Source organism: Mus caroli, chromosome 3, assembly GCF_900094665.2.
Source record: "Mus caroli chromosome 3, CAROLI_EIJ_v1.1, whole genome shotgun sequence".
NCBI lineage: Eukaryota > Metazoa > Chordata > Mammalia > Rodentia > Muridae > Mus > Mus caroli.
This window is the reverse complement of record NC_034572.1, coordinates 22,676,688-22,691,933: the sequence shown is the minus strand read 5'-3', so window position 1 is coordinate 22,691,933 and position 15,246 is coordinate 22,676,688. Positions and strand designations below refer to the sequence as shown.

Below are 15,246 nucleotides of genomic sequence, written 5' to 3'. Positions count from 1 at the left end.
GACACAAGTACTTGGACTGAGCAGCTGGGATCTGGTCATTGCACTTGATAAAGCAGGACTTCACACAATTGTGTGTGTGTGTGTGTGTGTGTGTTGCTTTAAGTTTGGTTGACTATGGGTTGAGAAAGATTTGAGAAAAAAATTTACCTGACATTCTCAACTTGAGAAAAAGCACTCAACTTTTAGAAAACAAATGTGTTCATTATTTTCCTTTTTGTTCTGACAAAGTATTCGACAAAAGCAAGAGTCTTCCATAGCAGGGGAGGCAAGAAGGCAGGAAAGTGGAGTCGCTGTCACATTGCAACCACAGTCAGAAAGGAGGAAGAGGTTGATGCTGCTATCAGCTCTCCTGTACAGCCTGGGAGTCCAGCCACACTGAGGGTGGGTCTTCCTACCTGAGGTAATGGGATATAGAAAGTGCCCCACAGACTTGCCAGCGCCTTGTTTCCATGGCGGCTCTTCCAAGCTGGTAATCAGGAGAGGGCATTACAGAGGGAACTCACTCCGTTTGCAGTCACAGCTTCCACCTCTATAACCTAAAACATCCAGGGCAGTGGGTCTCAACCCATCGGTTGCACCCCCCTTTTTGTGGGGTGTATTGAATGATCCTTTCTCAGGGGTCTCCTGAGATCATTGGAAAACACAGATATTTACATTATGATTCACAACACTATCAAAATTATGCAATGAGAATAACTTTATGGTTGGGAGTCACCATGCGTCACTGTATTAGAAAGCTTGAGAGCCGTTGATGGAGAGGGTAGAAATTGTGTTAGGCAGGATCTTGTGGTACACTTAGAAATAATGGGGCTTCAGTGGAGGCCTCCATCAGATTTGTGATCACTTCTCATGTAACTTGTCCACTTTCTTTGCTGAGTACGTAAATGCCTACTTGATGTGGTAGAAATTGTGGCATTTAGTATAGGCATCAGGATGAAAAAGACTGCTCTGGTAAATCCGGAGTGTCTGGCAGGAATCACCTGGCTCAGTGTTATTTTCATTGTATGTTGGCTGTGGTTCGTGGTTCCTTCCCCTCCATCGTTAGCTTTCCAGATAATTTATGAGTAAAGATGTCTTAAGCAGATGCCCTGAGCCTTAGTTTCCACATTTCAAACTAACTTATAATGGCTTGTTCAAGTGTTGTAGGAATACTTCATATTGACCCAAAGATCTGAAAAGCATATGGAGAGAGTTGACAGTCCAAGTAGGTGTTTGCCATTTGGGAAACCAGTCTTCTTTCTCCAAGTTGACTGCTGTAATAAAGAAATTGGTCAAGAAGAATAGCTGCTTATTTCATACCTCTAGCCATCCTTTGACGGCATTAGCCACTAAATCAGTACTCATTGAAATTATATACCCCTTGGCATGGAGAAAGAGAAAAAATAGATTGATAAGTGCATTTAAATTTGATTTGTGATCCAGCAAAGGTGGCTGGTGGGTAACATGTTTTCCATCAAGCCTGACAGCCTTGGCTGATGGAAGGAGACTGTAAAGTCTGCTAAGTTATCCTCTAGTATCTACATATACACTGTGGTACATGGGCTCACATGCATGCATGCATGCATGCACACAAATACACACAAATAAGGAAATGTAATACACTTCGTTAGAACATGATTTGATTATTCTCCGCAGTTGCCCAGCAATCAGGAGGAGCCCCTCTGGAGAAGCCATGGGCTGATTAGGTAAAGTCACAGACTAATGAGCTTATATCTGAGCATCAGCACTGGCTGCCTCCCTTTTTATAACTGAAGTCTAGATGGAGGAAATGCTGCTTTTTCCACCTTTAGCATTGTGAAAGCCATGAGCAGAAGGGAGTGTAGGCTTGCCCTCTACCCAGACCAGTTGAGAGTTGGGCCTACTTGGCTGCTACTCATAAGAAAATTGGGCTCTTTAAGCCTTGGGTTCTTTAAGTCTGCTGAAGAAACTTCCGTAGTAAATATTCTGAGTGCCTGGAAGAGGGAAGAACCTGTGGGTATATTCATTCTCTATTACTAGTGTATTTGTGACTATTTCACTTTTCTTTGTATGAGGAACAATGACAGAACTGAAGGAGTGTGCCCCAAATGGCTCCTTGTGCAGTTTTCTTCTGTCTGTGCCTTCCCGCCATCTGCCTGCCCAGCATTTCTCTCTCTAATTTTTTTTCTTTTCTGCGACCTTGGCATCAAGGATCAGCAGGAGAACACAGACCCAGGTAGAGCCCTGTGCCAGCCAATTATTTATTTGGATGTGTCTCTTGTTTGAACTTGTCATCACTGTATAACACTGAAGCTCCAGAGAGATGGGGCACCTCTGCTACTGTTATCTGTGAGGTGGTACCTAGTTCTCTGAAAGGTGCCTGTCATGTCACAGGCGTGTATGAACATTGGACTGTGGTCATGTGATTATTAGTGTGAGTTGGGTTCTATTCCGAGCACTCTATAAATTATAAATTGATACACACATTGTAGAAGACATTGCCATTATCTTTGTCCCAGGTATCTGTGTCTACTTCTCAGTGTTCCTTGCTTACCTCAGTCTGGCTGTGGGTAGGCCATGCTGTATCGATATTTGTGCTGTGCCCACTTCCTGGATCATGCCTTACCATGTAGCAGGCTTTGGGTTTTTTTGTTTTTTTCTGCCTCGTGCCCTTCAAGCTGCTCCTTATTCTCGTACCTTTGCAGGTTGGTGGGAGTAGAAGGAAAGTATTTGGGAACAAAGGAGTTTATTCACATTTCCACCGAGCATTCCAGCTAAGCATTCTCCTTTAAGACAAAAGACACTTAAAGTATGCGTGTATACCCATTCTAACTCTCAGATCAAATTGTTATTGCTGAAAGTTCTGGGTTTGGGTGAGCTCTCTTGGATTCCGTCAACACTCTCTTCTTTGTACAGTGGGCTTGCTGTCACTGTATGCCTCAGGATTGTTGGCTTAGTGAAATCATGGACATGGGTAAAGGTGGTTGGTGACAAGGTTTTCCTAATGGGATATGTCATGCTATGTTACGGGGACTAAAGGTGTCCTGGTTCCTTTTAGGTTGAGGATACTAAAGCACAGCAAATGCAGGTCATCAATAAATATTAGCCATATCCTGATGCCTTTAATGTCTCTTCATAGCATGTGTGTCCTAACCTTCAGTGGTTGTCTGTTTCATATTGACGTCTCAGCCTACATGATTTCTGTGTAACCATTCATGACGCAGTGATGTACTGACCGTCGTGAAAATCCCAGCTTGGTAACCTCATGAGCCACAGTGAACCACACTCTGTGTTCAGTCTCCCTTTGTCTAACTCGGCTCAAGTCCAGTTCTCTGGTGGACAGGGAATTGAAAAGTGACAGCCAGGTTGAGTTGGGAATTGATTTTAACCCTTCACTATTGTCTTTGGGCTATCCTGGATGATGATGATGATGATGGTGGTGGTGTTTTTACCTTTTTCATGGTTCGTTTTGGTCATATGCATTCAAGCACCCGTATAACTAGGACCCAGGCTCTCCTAGTTAACGTACTGCACCCACACTGGTAACTTGGCCTTTGTGGCATAGAATAGCAAGCAAGCACACACTGCACCTAGAAGGTGATGCACTTGCCTGGCTCTCTAGTTCTTCCCTAGCTCCTTCTCTGAAGGCAGGGAATGGGGCACTAACAGCTAGTCAGCATGGGGAAGAGCTGAGGCCCGACTGGTAAGGAGCGCACAGTTCCTCACCAGTCAGGTATGTCAAGGCGTTGAGGGAAACCAAGAGAGCTCACCCACACACAGAACATTCAGGATAAAAATCAGATCGGTCCCCAGAGTTAGAATGAGTCTCAGAAAACACGCACATAGTTTAAGTGTCCTTTCTCTTGAAAGAGAATGCTTATCTGGAGTGCTTCATGGAAATGTAAGTAAACCATGATGGTCAGATCTGGATGGTGTTGCCCATCAAGCTAGCCTTCTTCTGTGGCCTGAGGAAAAGGGCGGCTGCTTTTAAGGATGAATGAATTTGCTTTCCTTCATTCTGTTTTTCACAGCAGGGAAGCCTTATAGACTTGAGGTAACTTGAATTTAATCCTCCTGCTGCAGGACCCCTCTAGATGCCGTGTTAGCTTACTAAAAGGCTGCCCTACCCCAAAATACCATAATTATATGGCTTGTGTAACATAATGTACAGTTCTGGAGGCTAAAGTCCAAGGGCCAAGATGGCAGGATGTCTTCCAAGGCTTCTGCTTTTGCCCTCTGAATGAGTGCATTCCCTAGGTCATGTCACAAGGTCTGCCTCTTGACTTGTCACTGTGTCACAGCCTACCTGCACATATATTTTGAAGCCTTGGACTTTAGCACTTCAGCATAGAAACTTGAGATGGGCTTTGGTTAGGTGCATAATGCAGCTCACAGTAGGTGACCATCTGGGAGCATAACCCCCTTTCCCAGAGTTCCTTGCTTCTCTGGATACATGTGAATGGCACTGCTGTTGAGCCCAGAGTCAAGGATAAATTTGGACTTAGCATTCTTTGTTCCAACTTGTGAAGTCTTCCTATGTGGAGTTTTGTAACAGCACTTACTAGCACCCAGGCTGGTTTCCCCCTCGCCTTTGCATATTCAGTGCTGTGTCAGGAAGTCACTGTTGAGTTGAATATGTGATTTGTCTGCCTCCGGACATTGCCATAATTCTATTTACCCCAAAAGGAAATGAATTTGATTTTTTTCCAGTAGTTATCTATGGAGATTGAAGGCATATTTTCTTGCCTTGGGAATTTTGTCCTGAATTCTCTCAGATGTTTGATTTCTTCTAATATATATAGAAGAAATATAGATATATATATGAATTACTTTTATTAAAGAATATTATTACCACCATTTCTGAAGTTGTATTCTTACTAAGTTTCTCAACCTTCTTCAGGCAAATCTGAGAATTGTTTCCTTAGGTAGAGTTCATAATTGATTTGATAAGTAAAATATTCTATAATTTATGTTATTAAGTAGTCAAATTATCATGTGTTTTTGGTTTTTTTTATACTTACTTTAGCATTAATACTTCATTTTGGGAGGATGAAAGACAGGTTTGGTTTGCATAAAGTATCTTATAATGTATGTGCATGTAAATATCTTTCACAACTACCAGAGAATAATTCAGGATAATTAGAACAGGGCTTTAGGCAGTTTTAATATGTGCATCAGTTTGTGACTATATAACGCTACTTACTTTTTTTTTTTCCTAGAACCTGATATGTGTATATAAAGGTAATTTATTCTTTAGAGTAAATTTATTTTGTTAATTTTTTAGGAACAACTATTTAAGGACAGCTGTTCTCATAATAGTAGTAAGAAGACAGCTTTTCAGTTCTGTGTATCTGTTATTTTCTCCCAGTGGAATTTTCTGTGTTAGAGGTTTTTGATGAAGTTTGGTTTTTTTTTTTTTTTAAGATTTATTTTATTTATATGAGTACACTGTAGCTGTTTCTAGATACACCAGAGGAGGGCATCAGATCCCATTACAGATGGTTGTGAGCCACCATGTGGTTGCTGGAAATTGAACTTAGGACCTTTGGAAGAGCAGACAGTGCTCTTAACCACTGAGCAATCTCTCCAGCCCCGAAGTTTTTTGGTTTTTGTTTTTTAAATAATAATAATAACATGCCTCATAGCAAGCCAGAAATAAGATCATGAGAATAAATTATTTTTGTTACAGCCTTCACTATAGAGAGCTCCATTCAGGTCCACATAGCTACACCTGGAGGAAAAGTAGAGCTTCCAGGAAACTCTTTGCTTTTTGAACCTTGAAGACTGAATGAATGTCTTAGGAAAACGGAGCACGTGGAGGATAGCGAGGGGAAGAGAACGCTGGTAGCTGGCGTTTGCTCATGTGGAGGATAGCGAGGGGAAGAGAACACGGGTAGCCGGCGTTTGCTCACTACTAAGAAGCATCCACAACATTGATACTGCAGTTGTATGAAGTGTGTGCTAGAAGCCTATCTGTACATGTTTTGGCAGAGGAGGAGATGCTGTCTGTCTGTCCCTGCTTTCAGCACTGCTGTGCATGGATTTGTAAATACCTGCTGCATGTGCCTGAGTAGCTTAAAATGGCTAGCGGGCCACACACCAGCAGGGCCAACCTTTATTCAGAGCAGTAAGGACAGGGAAGGCTGCTCGGAGCTCTCAGAGAGAGAATGATTCAGAGCCTTAATTTCAAGGAGTGAATGTTGAGTTTAATGAAATTTTGCACAGTAGAGCATTTTATATTAATTTTTTCCAATTTTTTATTAGATATTTTCTTTATTTACATTTCAAATGCTATCCCAAAAGACCCCTATACCCACCCACACCCCGCCCTGCTCCCCTACCCACCCACTCCCACTTCTTGGCCCTGGCATTCCCCTGTACTGAGGCATATAAAGTTTGCAAGACCAAAAGGCCTCTCTTCCCAATGATGGCCGACTAGGCCATCTTCTGATACATATGCAGCTAGAGACACGAGCTCTGGGGGATGCTGGTTAGTTCATATTGTTGTTCCACCTATAGGGTTGCAGATCCCTTCAGCTCCTTGGGTGCTTTCTCTAGCTATGTTAATTTTTATGCGTATGTGTGTGCCTGTGTGTGTTTATGTGCAGTATATGAGTGTAAGTGCCTGCAGGGTCCAAAGACAGCACCGAATCCCTGGGGCTGGTGAGCTGGGATGCTGTGAGCTGCCACGTAGGTATGGGGAGCTCAAGCTGGACTATTTGGAAGAGCAGCAGATGCTCTTAACTGCTGAGCCATCTCTCCAGCCTCCTGTTGTCTTAACATGAAGACCAACCAATGGCTGTTAATGCAAGTCAAAATCACTAAACTATGGACTAAATACTTTTAGACTTGCCAGTTTGGCTTTAGCAAGACTGTTTTTTTCCCCTTCTTTTGTTTTCCATGAAACTAAGCATAGGATATGTTTCTATTCTTAGAGACAATAAAATTATTTTGTTTTGTTATCAACCTCCTGAAATGCAATGGAAAAAAACCTATTTGAATATACAGATTCTATTTCAAGCATTAAAAAGAAAAAGAAACCATAAATACAGCCTGTCAGAACATGTTCCTCATTGTCTTCAATAATTGATTCGACCAAGTTTCAGTGAGCCTGTTCCTGGATTCCCAGTTTAATGTTGTGCACATGAGCGTGCATGCATGTGTATGTCTTGTCAGGTCGCTTTCTCTACCTCTGAGCTTTCCCCTCAGCTTCCTGAGTGGATTCTGCTGTCTTCTTCTGCACAGGCCTGACCTAGAGTCTGTTCCAGCAGCTGTTTGGGCACCGCAGTTCTTTGAAGCCCCTATAGCTGTTTCTGTAGTCATTTCATGCTCTCTCTTTTTGCATCATCTCATAGCTTTGCTTTCTCACTGTGCCGTCTGCTGTAGGGACTGTGCCTTGCTCGAGTTGTGTCGACTGATCTGGGTGCAGTGGGTACAGGACTGGCCAGGAGGCATTGCCTGGCGCACTGCTCTGTGCTAGTGCAGGACTGCTCAGTGTTGAGGACAGCTCAGATGAGCGGCCGACTGGGCTGTGGGGTCCTGCCTGTCATCATCTGTGCCAGGGTTCTTGGCTGAAAGCTGGACAGTTAGGTACAAAGTTGACTCTCTCGCCTTGAGATTGCTCAATTTTCCATTGGTCAGAATCCCTTCATTGTGTCCACCTCCTTAGTCCATGTAAATACTATTTTAGTGTACGTCGGTGGCTTTTGACATCCATGTTCCCTGTGTTCGTAATTTCAATGACTAAAGCAGAGATAGAGCAAATGTTGTCACATAGGTCAAGAAGCCGAGCCCTGGAAGCATTGACCCGTAGATTCTCTTCTGTAAAACCATTCATCTTACGATTCTATACAAAGCTGCACCTACCATCAGTTTTAAACACACATTCAATTTACTTGTCCAGTAAAATTGTTATCACTGTAAAAATTTTTATGACAAATGCAAGATTTATTAGCAAGATAATTTCTAAAATGTTTCATGGGGTAAGAATCGCTCAAATAAATGGAAGTCACTAATTGCTTTGTGTAAGAAACAGGAGAGTTAGTGATCCTTTCACATCCGTGGGTGTGCTTGTTAATAGTATTATTGCATCCAATCCTTTTGCTTTCTTCCCTAGGTAATTGAAGACAGCACCGGAGTCCGCCGGGTGGTGGTCACACCGCAGTCTCCTGAGTGCTACCCACCGAGCTATCCCTCAGCCATGTCTCCAACCCATCACCTGCCCCCTTATCTGACCCACCATCCACACTTCATCCAGAACTCGCACACCGCCTACTACCCGCCTGTCACCGTGCCTGGAGATATGCCACCCCAGTTTTTCCCCCAGCCTCACCTTCCTCCCACAATATATAGCGAGCCAGGTAAGTAGGTTCCAGCTGGCATGGAGATTTGTTCAAACCAGCCACACTCTAAGAACTCCTGAGAATTCCTAGTTTCCTTGTCTTGGATTCCTCCTCATGGGAATCCCTTTAGTTTGTGGTGGGTCACAGCTCTGTCTTGCTTCCACCTCACCAGGAGCAAGGAGTGCAACAGGTCATCTTTGTTTCAGAAGTGAGGCAGTTGTTGATGTGTGTTTATGTAACACTGGCCTGAGGCAGAGCTGGGGCCTGGTATTTCTTTGGCACCATCACTGTCTGCCAGGAAAGGGGAAATTGAAATGATTCGTGCCCTGTTCCAAATGTTAGAAGACTATGAAGTCTCAATATCCTTTGGATTTTCCAAAAGATCCATCTTGGCAGAGCTCAATGATTGTCTTGCTGTTGACATGGCTCTCCTGCAGCTGTGTCCTTTGAGACCAGCCATGACTTTAGCCCCAGTGTCACTGGTTGATAGAAACTTACCTTGAAAGGAAGAGAGTCTCGGAGTTCCCTGCATTGTGTCTGAGAGTTCTGACCTTGGTGTGGCTAGATTTCAGCTCTCGGCTTTGCAGAAGGCTCTCCTCACTCCCAAATGGAGCTTTCAGTGCTTCAAGCATTGAGGATATTGTTCAGAGGAGTTCCTCTTAGACTCCTCTGAAGTTCTTCAGCGGGTCCCCCTCCTCCTTCGCTCCCCCTCCTTCCCTCCCCGCCCCCCAGGTTCTTTTGCTGCAGCACCACTTCTCTTACCCATTTCTCCTTTCTCTTCATCTCAAGTGATCTTTTTTTTTTTTTCCTTATTATTAACAGAAGAGAAATCTGGAAAGAATGTTTTAAAAGATACAATCTATTGTAACATAGGAATACATTTTGGTTATTTTGTTTTGTTTTGGTAGTCAGAGAATTTAACATGCTTCATAAAAGGGTTAGAAAGGTCAGAGCAAACATGAAGTAAAATATCTCTAGCCATGACATAAACCAAAGAATCAAGCCTGGTATGAAGACATTTAGGAAAAAAAAAAAAAAAATGACCAGGCGGTAGTGGCGCACGCCTTTAGTCCCAGCATTTGGGAGGCAGAGGCAGGCAGATTTCTGAATATTGAGTCCAGCCTAGTCTACAAAGTGAGTTCCAGGACAGCCAGGGGCTACACAGAGAAACCCTGTCTCGAAAAACAAAAACAAAACAGCAAAAACAAACAGAAAAACAAAACTTGGTTTTTGTAAAGAAATGGTCCCACTCTGGAGCCCAGATTCATCTTAAACTCATAGCAATCTCCTGCCTCAGCCTGCCAAGTGTTAAGATTATGGGCTTGTGCCTCTGTTAGTTAATTAATTTGTGAAAATGTATTTAGGGCTTCATCACAATCCATATTAAATACTGGAGAGGTTGTCAGAGGACTGGTTGGCTGTGACTGCCCTGACTCTTTAGTTCGGGCTCCTGGTTTTCCATCTGATGATGCTCCCTGGTGTGCCTAATGTAGCAGCTGTTCTCTAAACTGCACTCTTGTGCAAGTGATGGCCTTCATAATCGTAGGTAAAATTATGATTCAAACCACAGTTATAGTTAAATCAGCATTGCTCACTCTTCATTTCACAGTGTCCTTTTATCTAATTTATTAAAGAACATTGATCCAGTAACACAGAAATAATGAAAGTACCATTTTAGCTTCAAAGTAAAGATCGTAATAAAACAAAATCTTCATATTCCAATGGAGGTTCCATATTCTGTAGTTTGCTCTCCTGATTTCTCAGGGTATATACCTAAAAGCAATTAAACATTAACTCCTGGAACCATGAAAGTTTCGAAAATTCTCACCATGCCTTAAAATGGTTCTTATATTAGTATCCATGTTGACGACTTTAACTCTCCCGGGTAATGCTTCATGCTGTTGAGAGCATTTGCTAGCCTCCCGACATGTTAGTATATTCATTCATTCATTCATTTATTTATTTATTTATTTATTTTCAGACAGGGTTTCTCTGTGTAGCCGTGGCTGTCCTGGAACTCACTCTGTAGATCAGGCTGGCCTCAAATTCAGAAATCCACCTGCCTCTGCCTCTCAAGTGCTGGGATTAAAGGTGTTCTCAGCTTAGTATATATAGTTAATGTAAACACATTGTTTCTGAATATGGCTACACTTCTCTCACATTCTGTAGTCTGCACTGGCACTCTTGTAAAGCTGTAAGTTGTAAGGACATAGTGGAGTTTTACCTTTGAGCAACTGAAATATTGTTAAATTATGTAACCGCCTATACTTTCCTGCTCCATACTCTCTTGCTTTTAGTTGATCATCCACAGAAATTATGGTTAGTTCCCTCCCTCTTTTTATGCTCATATGTGACATAAAATTCATATGGTCACTGAATATTTGAGAAGTCCTATTCCTGAAAGATATTTGGATATTTTATGTTGATGACTAAATATAATGTTTAAAAATCAAATTTAAACCTTCTTGGGGCTGGAGAGGAGGCTCCATGGTTGGGAGCACCTCTTGCTATTGCAAAAGACCAGAATTTGGTTCCCAGTCTCTTCACTGGGATCCAGTTCCAGGTGTTCCAACCTTGCCTTCTGACTTCTGTGGTGCCTGAACACATGTGGCCCACACAGAAGGTCTTTTACTTTTTCGGGGGGGGAGGGGAGGGGGTTGAGACAGGGTTTCTCTATGTAGCCCTGGCTCTCCTGGAACTCACTTTGGCCTCAAACTCAGAAATCTGCCTGCCTCTGCCTCCCAAGTCCTGGGATTAAAGGCGTGCGCCACCACCGCCCAGTGATCTTTTACTTTTACCAAAATGAGAAGAGGAGTAGAGGGCTGCTCAGCAGTTAAGAGCACTGGCTGTTCTTCTGGACATCCTAGATTTGATTCCCCCCACCCACATAGTGACTTAGCAATTGTCTCTACCTCCAGTTCCAGGATCTGATACTCTGTCGGACTCTGTGGGCACACATGTGGTGCACAAACATGTTTGCCAGCAAAATACTCGTGCACATAAAATAAAAATTAAAAAAAAAATGGAAGTGAGTTTCTCCCCTAAGACCATAGCAACATCACAGGTTCCTGTCATCTTCTTTCCTAGTTTGAAGTGTCCGGGTGTAGCAGGAACACACGCTTTTGTCTTTTACACATTGCTCAAGAAGAGAAGTTTGAAATGGTAGCTGTTAACATAGCTGTAGATTGCCAAGACAGCTCTTCTTCTTCTTCACACATCTGTCCCCTCATTTTATGTCTGGTTCCTCTTAACAACAATTTGTCATTTTATTCTCTTTAATCATCTCCTCCAGTCCTTGACGCTTTCTCAGGCCTCAAGAAACTTTTTAGGTCATGGTTAACTCTGTACATTCCAATAGAAATATTGTTGCATCTCCAAGAAGAGTGATGCTTTTAAATGTCATGAGCCTATGTATACAAGTAAAGGAGTATTTCATCTATTCTCTTATATGTATTGCATCTACTAAAGACACCGAGAAAGACAAGGTCAGATTTCCTTATAAAGTTTCCAGCCTATGAAGTCTTCCGATAACCTTGTCTTCTTCATTTTTCACCATAACGAGTGGGAAATTCTAAATGCACTGTATTGTTTGTAATAACTGATGACTCCTTGAAGAGTTGGAAAGGAATACAGATACTATAAACCAATCAGGTATCCAGCATTGCTTAAAGTATATAGTAATACTTTACATTGTTTCCTCCAGGGGTCACTGTGGCAGATGTAAACTAAGCTTGTATCATTGCACACGTTCATTCTAGAAATTATCCCCCTGTATGGAATGTCGAGCTACATCACCCGAGAAGACCAGTACAGCAAGCCTCCACATAAGAAACTGAAGGACCGCCAGATCGACCGCCAGAACCGCCTCAACAGCCCACCTTCCACCATCTACAAGAACAGCTGCGCCACAGTGTACAATGGCTACGGGAAAAGCCACAGTGGAGGGAGCAGTGGAGGCGGGGGAGGTGGCAGCGGCGGTGGACCTGGGATCAAGAAGACAGAGCGAAGAGCGAGGAGCAGCCCAAAATCTAGTGATTCTGACCTGCAAGGTAATGGCATAGACACCAGCATCTGGAGGGCCCCATCTCTCCCAGGGGAGCTTTATCTCAGGGTGGGCGGTTCTTTCCTGGTGACAGGTGGGTTGACCTTTCTTAGTAAGGAAAGACTGCTATAATGGTTATTTTTAATTTATGTGATTATTTTATTTTAACCCACACTGCCATGTAACCTATCGACTTCATCTCAGAAACAGTATTGGAGATTGTTTTCACTTTGGTCTGCTTCTGCTGTCTCCGACTACATTGAGAGCTATAGAGGAAATCAAATTGAATATTTTTCTAGCAAGCATGGGCTAATTCCAATCCCAAGTAATTACTACTCATGATAATAGCTGTAGTTATTTGATATCCAGCAGAGTTAGTCATGCATGGCAGGAATATGTTCTTGTTCAGTTTCAGGTAAGTGTGTCCGCCCCTGAATGTCCTTTGGCCTCTCCTCTGAGCCTTTCACAGACCAATATGAGGTGGAGAGTCAGGCTCACTGAGAGCAGAGACAATGCTCAGAAGGGCAATGCACTCTGTAGGTTAATCTTGTGATGATAGATAGGTGGGGCTGGGGGAGGGGCGTGCTTCTGTTTAATTACAGTTTTAGGTAGAATTTGGAGGCAGTTATTTTTGTTGCAACAGGAGGAAAAAAACCAGTATTTTTCTGTACACATAGAAAAGGCTGAAAGACTATATATAGACTTTTATAGACAAGTGAATATATGGCTGAAAACATGTAGACATCAGATAATGAAAGCAGATAATGTTTTGAGAACTGTATGAATTTATAAATCTAAATAAGTACTGGGAAGTAAAGGACAAATGTCAGACACAGATAACTGGTAAAGCACCCAGCCCTTTGTGTGTATATGTGTGTATGACTGTGTGTCTGTCTGTATGTGAATGCGGTGTGTATGTGGGCAGGTATATGTGCTAATGTCAGTGTGGTTGCTTATTTCTGGACGCGCATACAAAGGCCAGAGGAGGACACTGAGTGTCTGACTTGCTCTCTCTCTCCCTTACTCCTTTCAGAGAGGGCCTTTCCCTGAACCTGGAGCTAAGTTGGCAGCCAGGAAATACCAGTGATCCTCTTGTTCCTGTTCTCCACGTGTGTGTGTGTGTGTGTGTGTGTGTGTGTGTGTGTGTGTGTGTGTGTGTCTGTCTGTCTGTCTGTCTGTGTATGTGTGTCTGTCTATCTGTCTGTGTATGTGTGTGTATCTGTCTCTGTGTGTGTGTTTGTCTGTGTGTGTGTGTGCGCGTGTGCCTGGGTGTGCCTGCCCATGCCTAACTTTTCCTGTAGGCGCTTGGATTCATCTTCCTGTCCTCATGCTTGCAGCTGGCAGGTACTTTATCCACTAAGCCAGGGAAGGCTGGCACACTTTAGTACAGTTCCTCATATTGTGATGACATAACCATAAAATTACTTTCATTGTCAACTCATAACTGTAATTTTGCTATGGTTATGAATAATAGTATCTGTGAGTTCCAATGGTCTTAGGCAAGCCCTATGCAAGAGTCACTTGACACCCCCCCACCCCCCAGGCTGAGAACCACTGCACTAAGCCATCTCCAGCCCCAACCCTTCCTTACTATGGTTCATAGAACAGTGGCTCTGACTATGACAACATTTGTGACTAAAGAAGATTATGTACATTTGCATATCTATGGAAGATTGTCATCTGACAGGAAATTCTGGTAGGCCATTTGCAATTGATAACTTGTAGCATAAGAAAAGGCAGCTGCCGAGACAGTGGCTTTTGTGGATTGTTTTGATTTTGTCCTGTATCACCTTTTTCTTCCCTATTTCATGCAGTTGTTGTACTCTCACATTGTACTCTCACTACAAAGCAGATAGTGTGTGAAAGAGTCTTTCAAACAGCTCTCACGTGAAGGTACTGGGTCTGGTGTGGAGCATTTCTTTCTCAGAGGGACAGGTCTTCTGTGTTGCTCAAGATGTACTTGAATCCTCTTAAGCCGTCTTAGTTACAGCTTCACTGCTGTGAACAGACACATGACCAAGGCAACTCTTAAAAAGGACAACATTTCTTTGGGCCTGGCTTACATGTTCAGAGGTTCAGTCCATCATCATCTTGGTGGGAAGCAAGGCAGCACACAGGCAGGCATGGTGCGGAAGAGCTGAGAGCTCTATAGCTTGATCCACAGGCAGCAGCAGGAGGTTGTGTTCTACACTGCGCACAGTTGTGCATAGAAGACCTCAAAGGACACCCCAGCCCCCTATTGTGACACATTTCCTCTATCAAGGCCACACCTCCTAATAGTGCCACTCCGCCATGGGGCACACATTCAGACATGAGTCTTTGGGAGTCATACCTATTCAGTCCACCACAAAGACATAAACTATATTCCCACCTCATCCAACCATGTTTCTGCGATTATAGGCTCATACCACTGTGTTAAAACAACTTCAGTCAAATCACCCTACAGTTGCTGTTTGGAGCTGGTTTTCCTATTTTAAACTATTTTATGTCTTGATTGACACATTGTTTGATCATTTTTCTGAAGTAATATGTCATTGAATATAAGGCACATTTTATTAGCAGTATTTGGGTTTAACCATGGCGGAATTTCTCTCCCTCCCTCCCTCCCTCCCTCTCTCTCTCTCTCTCTCTCTCTCTCTCTCTCTCTCTCTCTCTCTCTCTCACACACACACACAAATAAATACACACACAATTAGGCATAGATTACTCATAGGAGGAGTTTTCCCAAATATGAAAAGGGAATGTTTACGTTGCTTAGATGTAAGGGAAGTGATGTAGGTACTTAGGAGAAAAGCAAATCACTAAAAGCAAGTTCAAGATCATGGGAAAGATAACCCAGGAAGGAGGAGTGGCTGAAGCCCTGCGGAACTTAGTTCAAAACTTAGTGCAGCTGCCAATGTGCTT

At 43.0% G+C, this 15,246-nt stretch overlaps 1 protein-coding gene across 8 annotated transcripts in view; it reads left to right on the top strand.

Moving 5' to 3' along the window:
- The window catches only part of Fndc3b (fibronectin type III domain containing 3B), a 294,093-nt gene that overhangs the window by 160,526 nt on the left and 118,321 nt on the right, over window positions 1-15,246 (top strand). For all 8 annotated transcript variants that reach the window (XM_029475085.1, XM_029475079.1, XM_021157455.2 and 5 more), the window contains exons 5-6: window positions 8,075-8,318; window positions 12,059-12,349. In XM_029475085.1, the coding sequence (XP_029330945.1) occupies window positions 8,075-8,318; window positions 12,059-12,349 (535 nt within the window). The remainder of the gene's footprint in view (window positions 1-8,074; window positions 8,319-12,058; window positions 12,350-15,246) is intronic.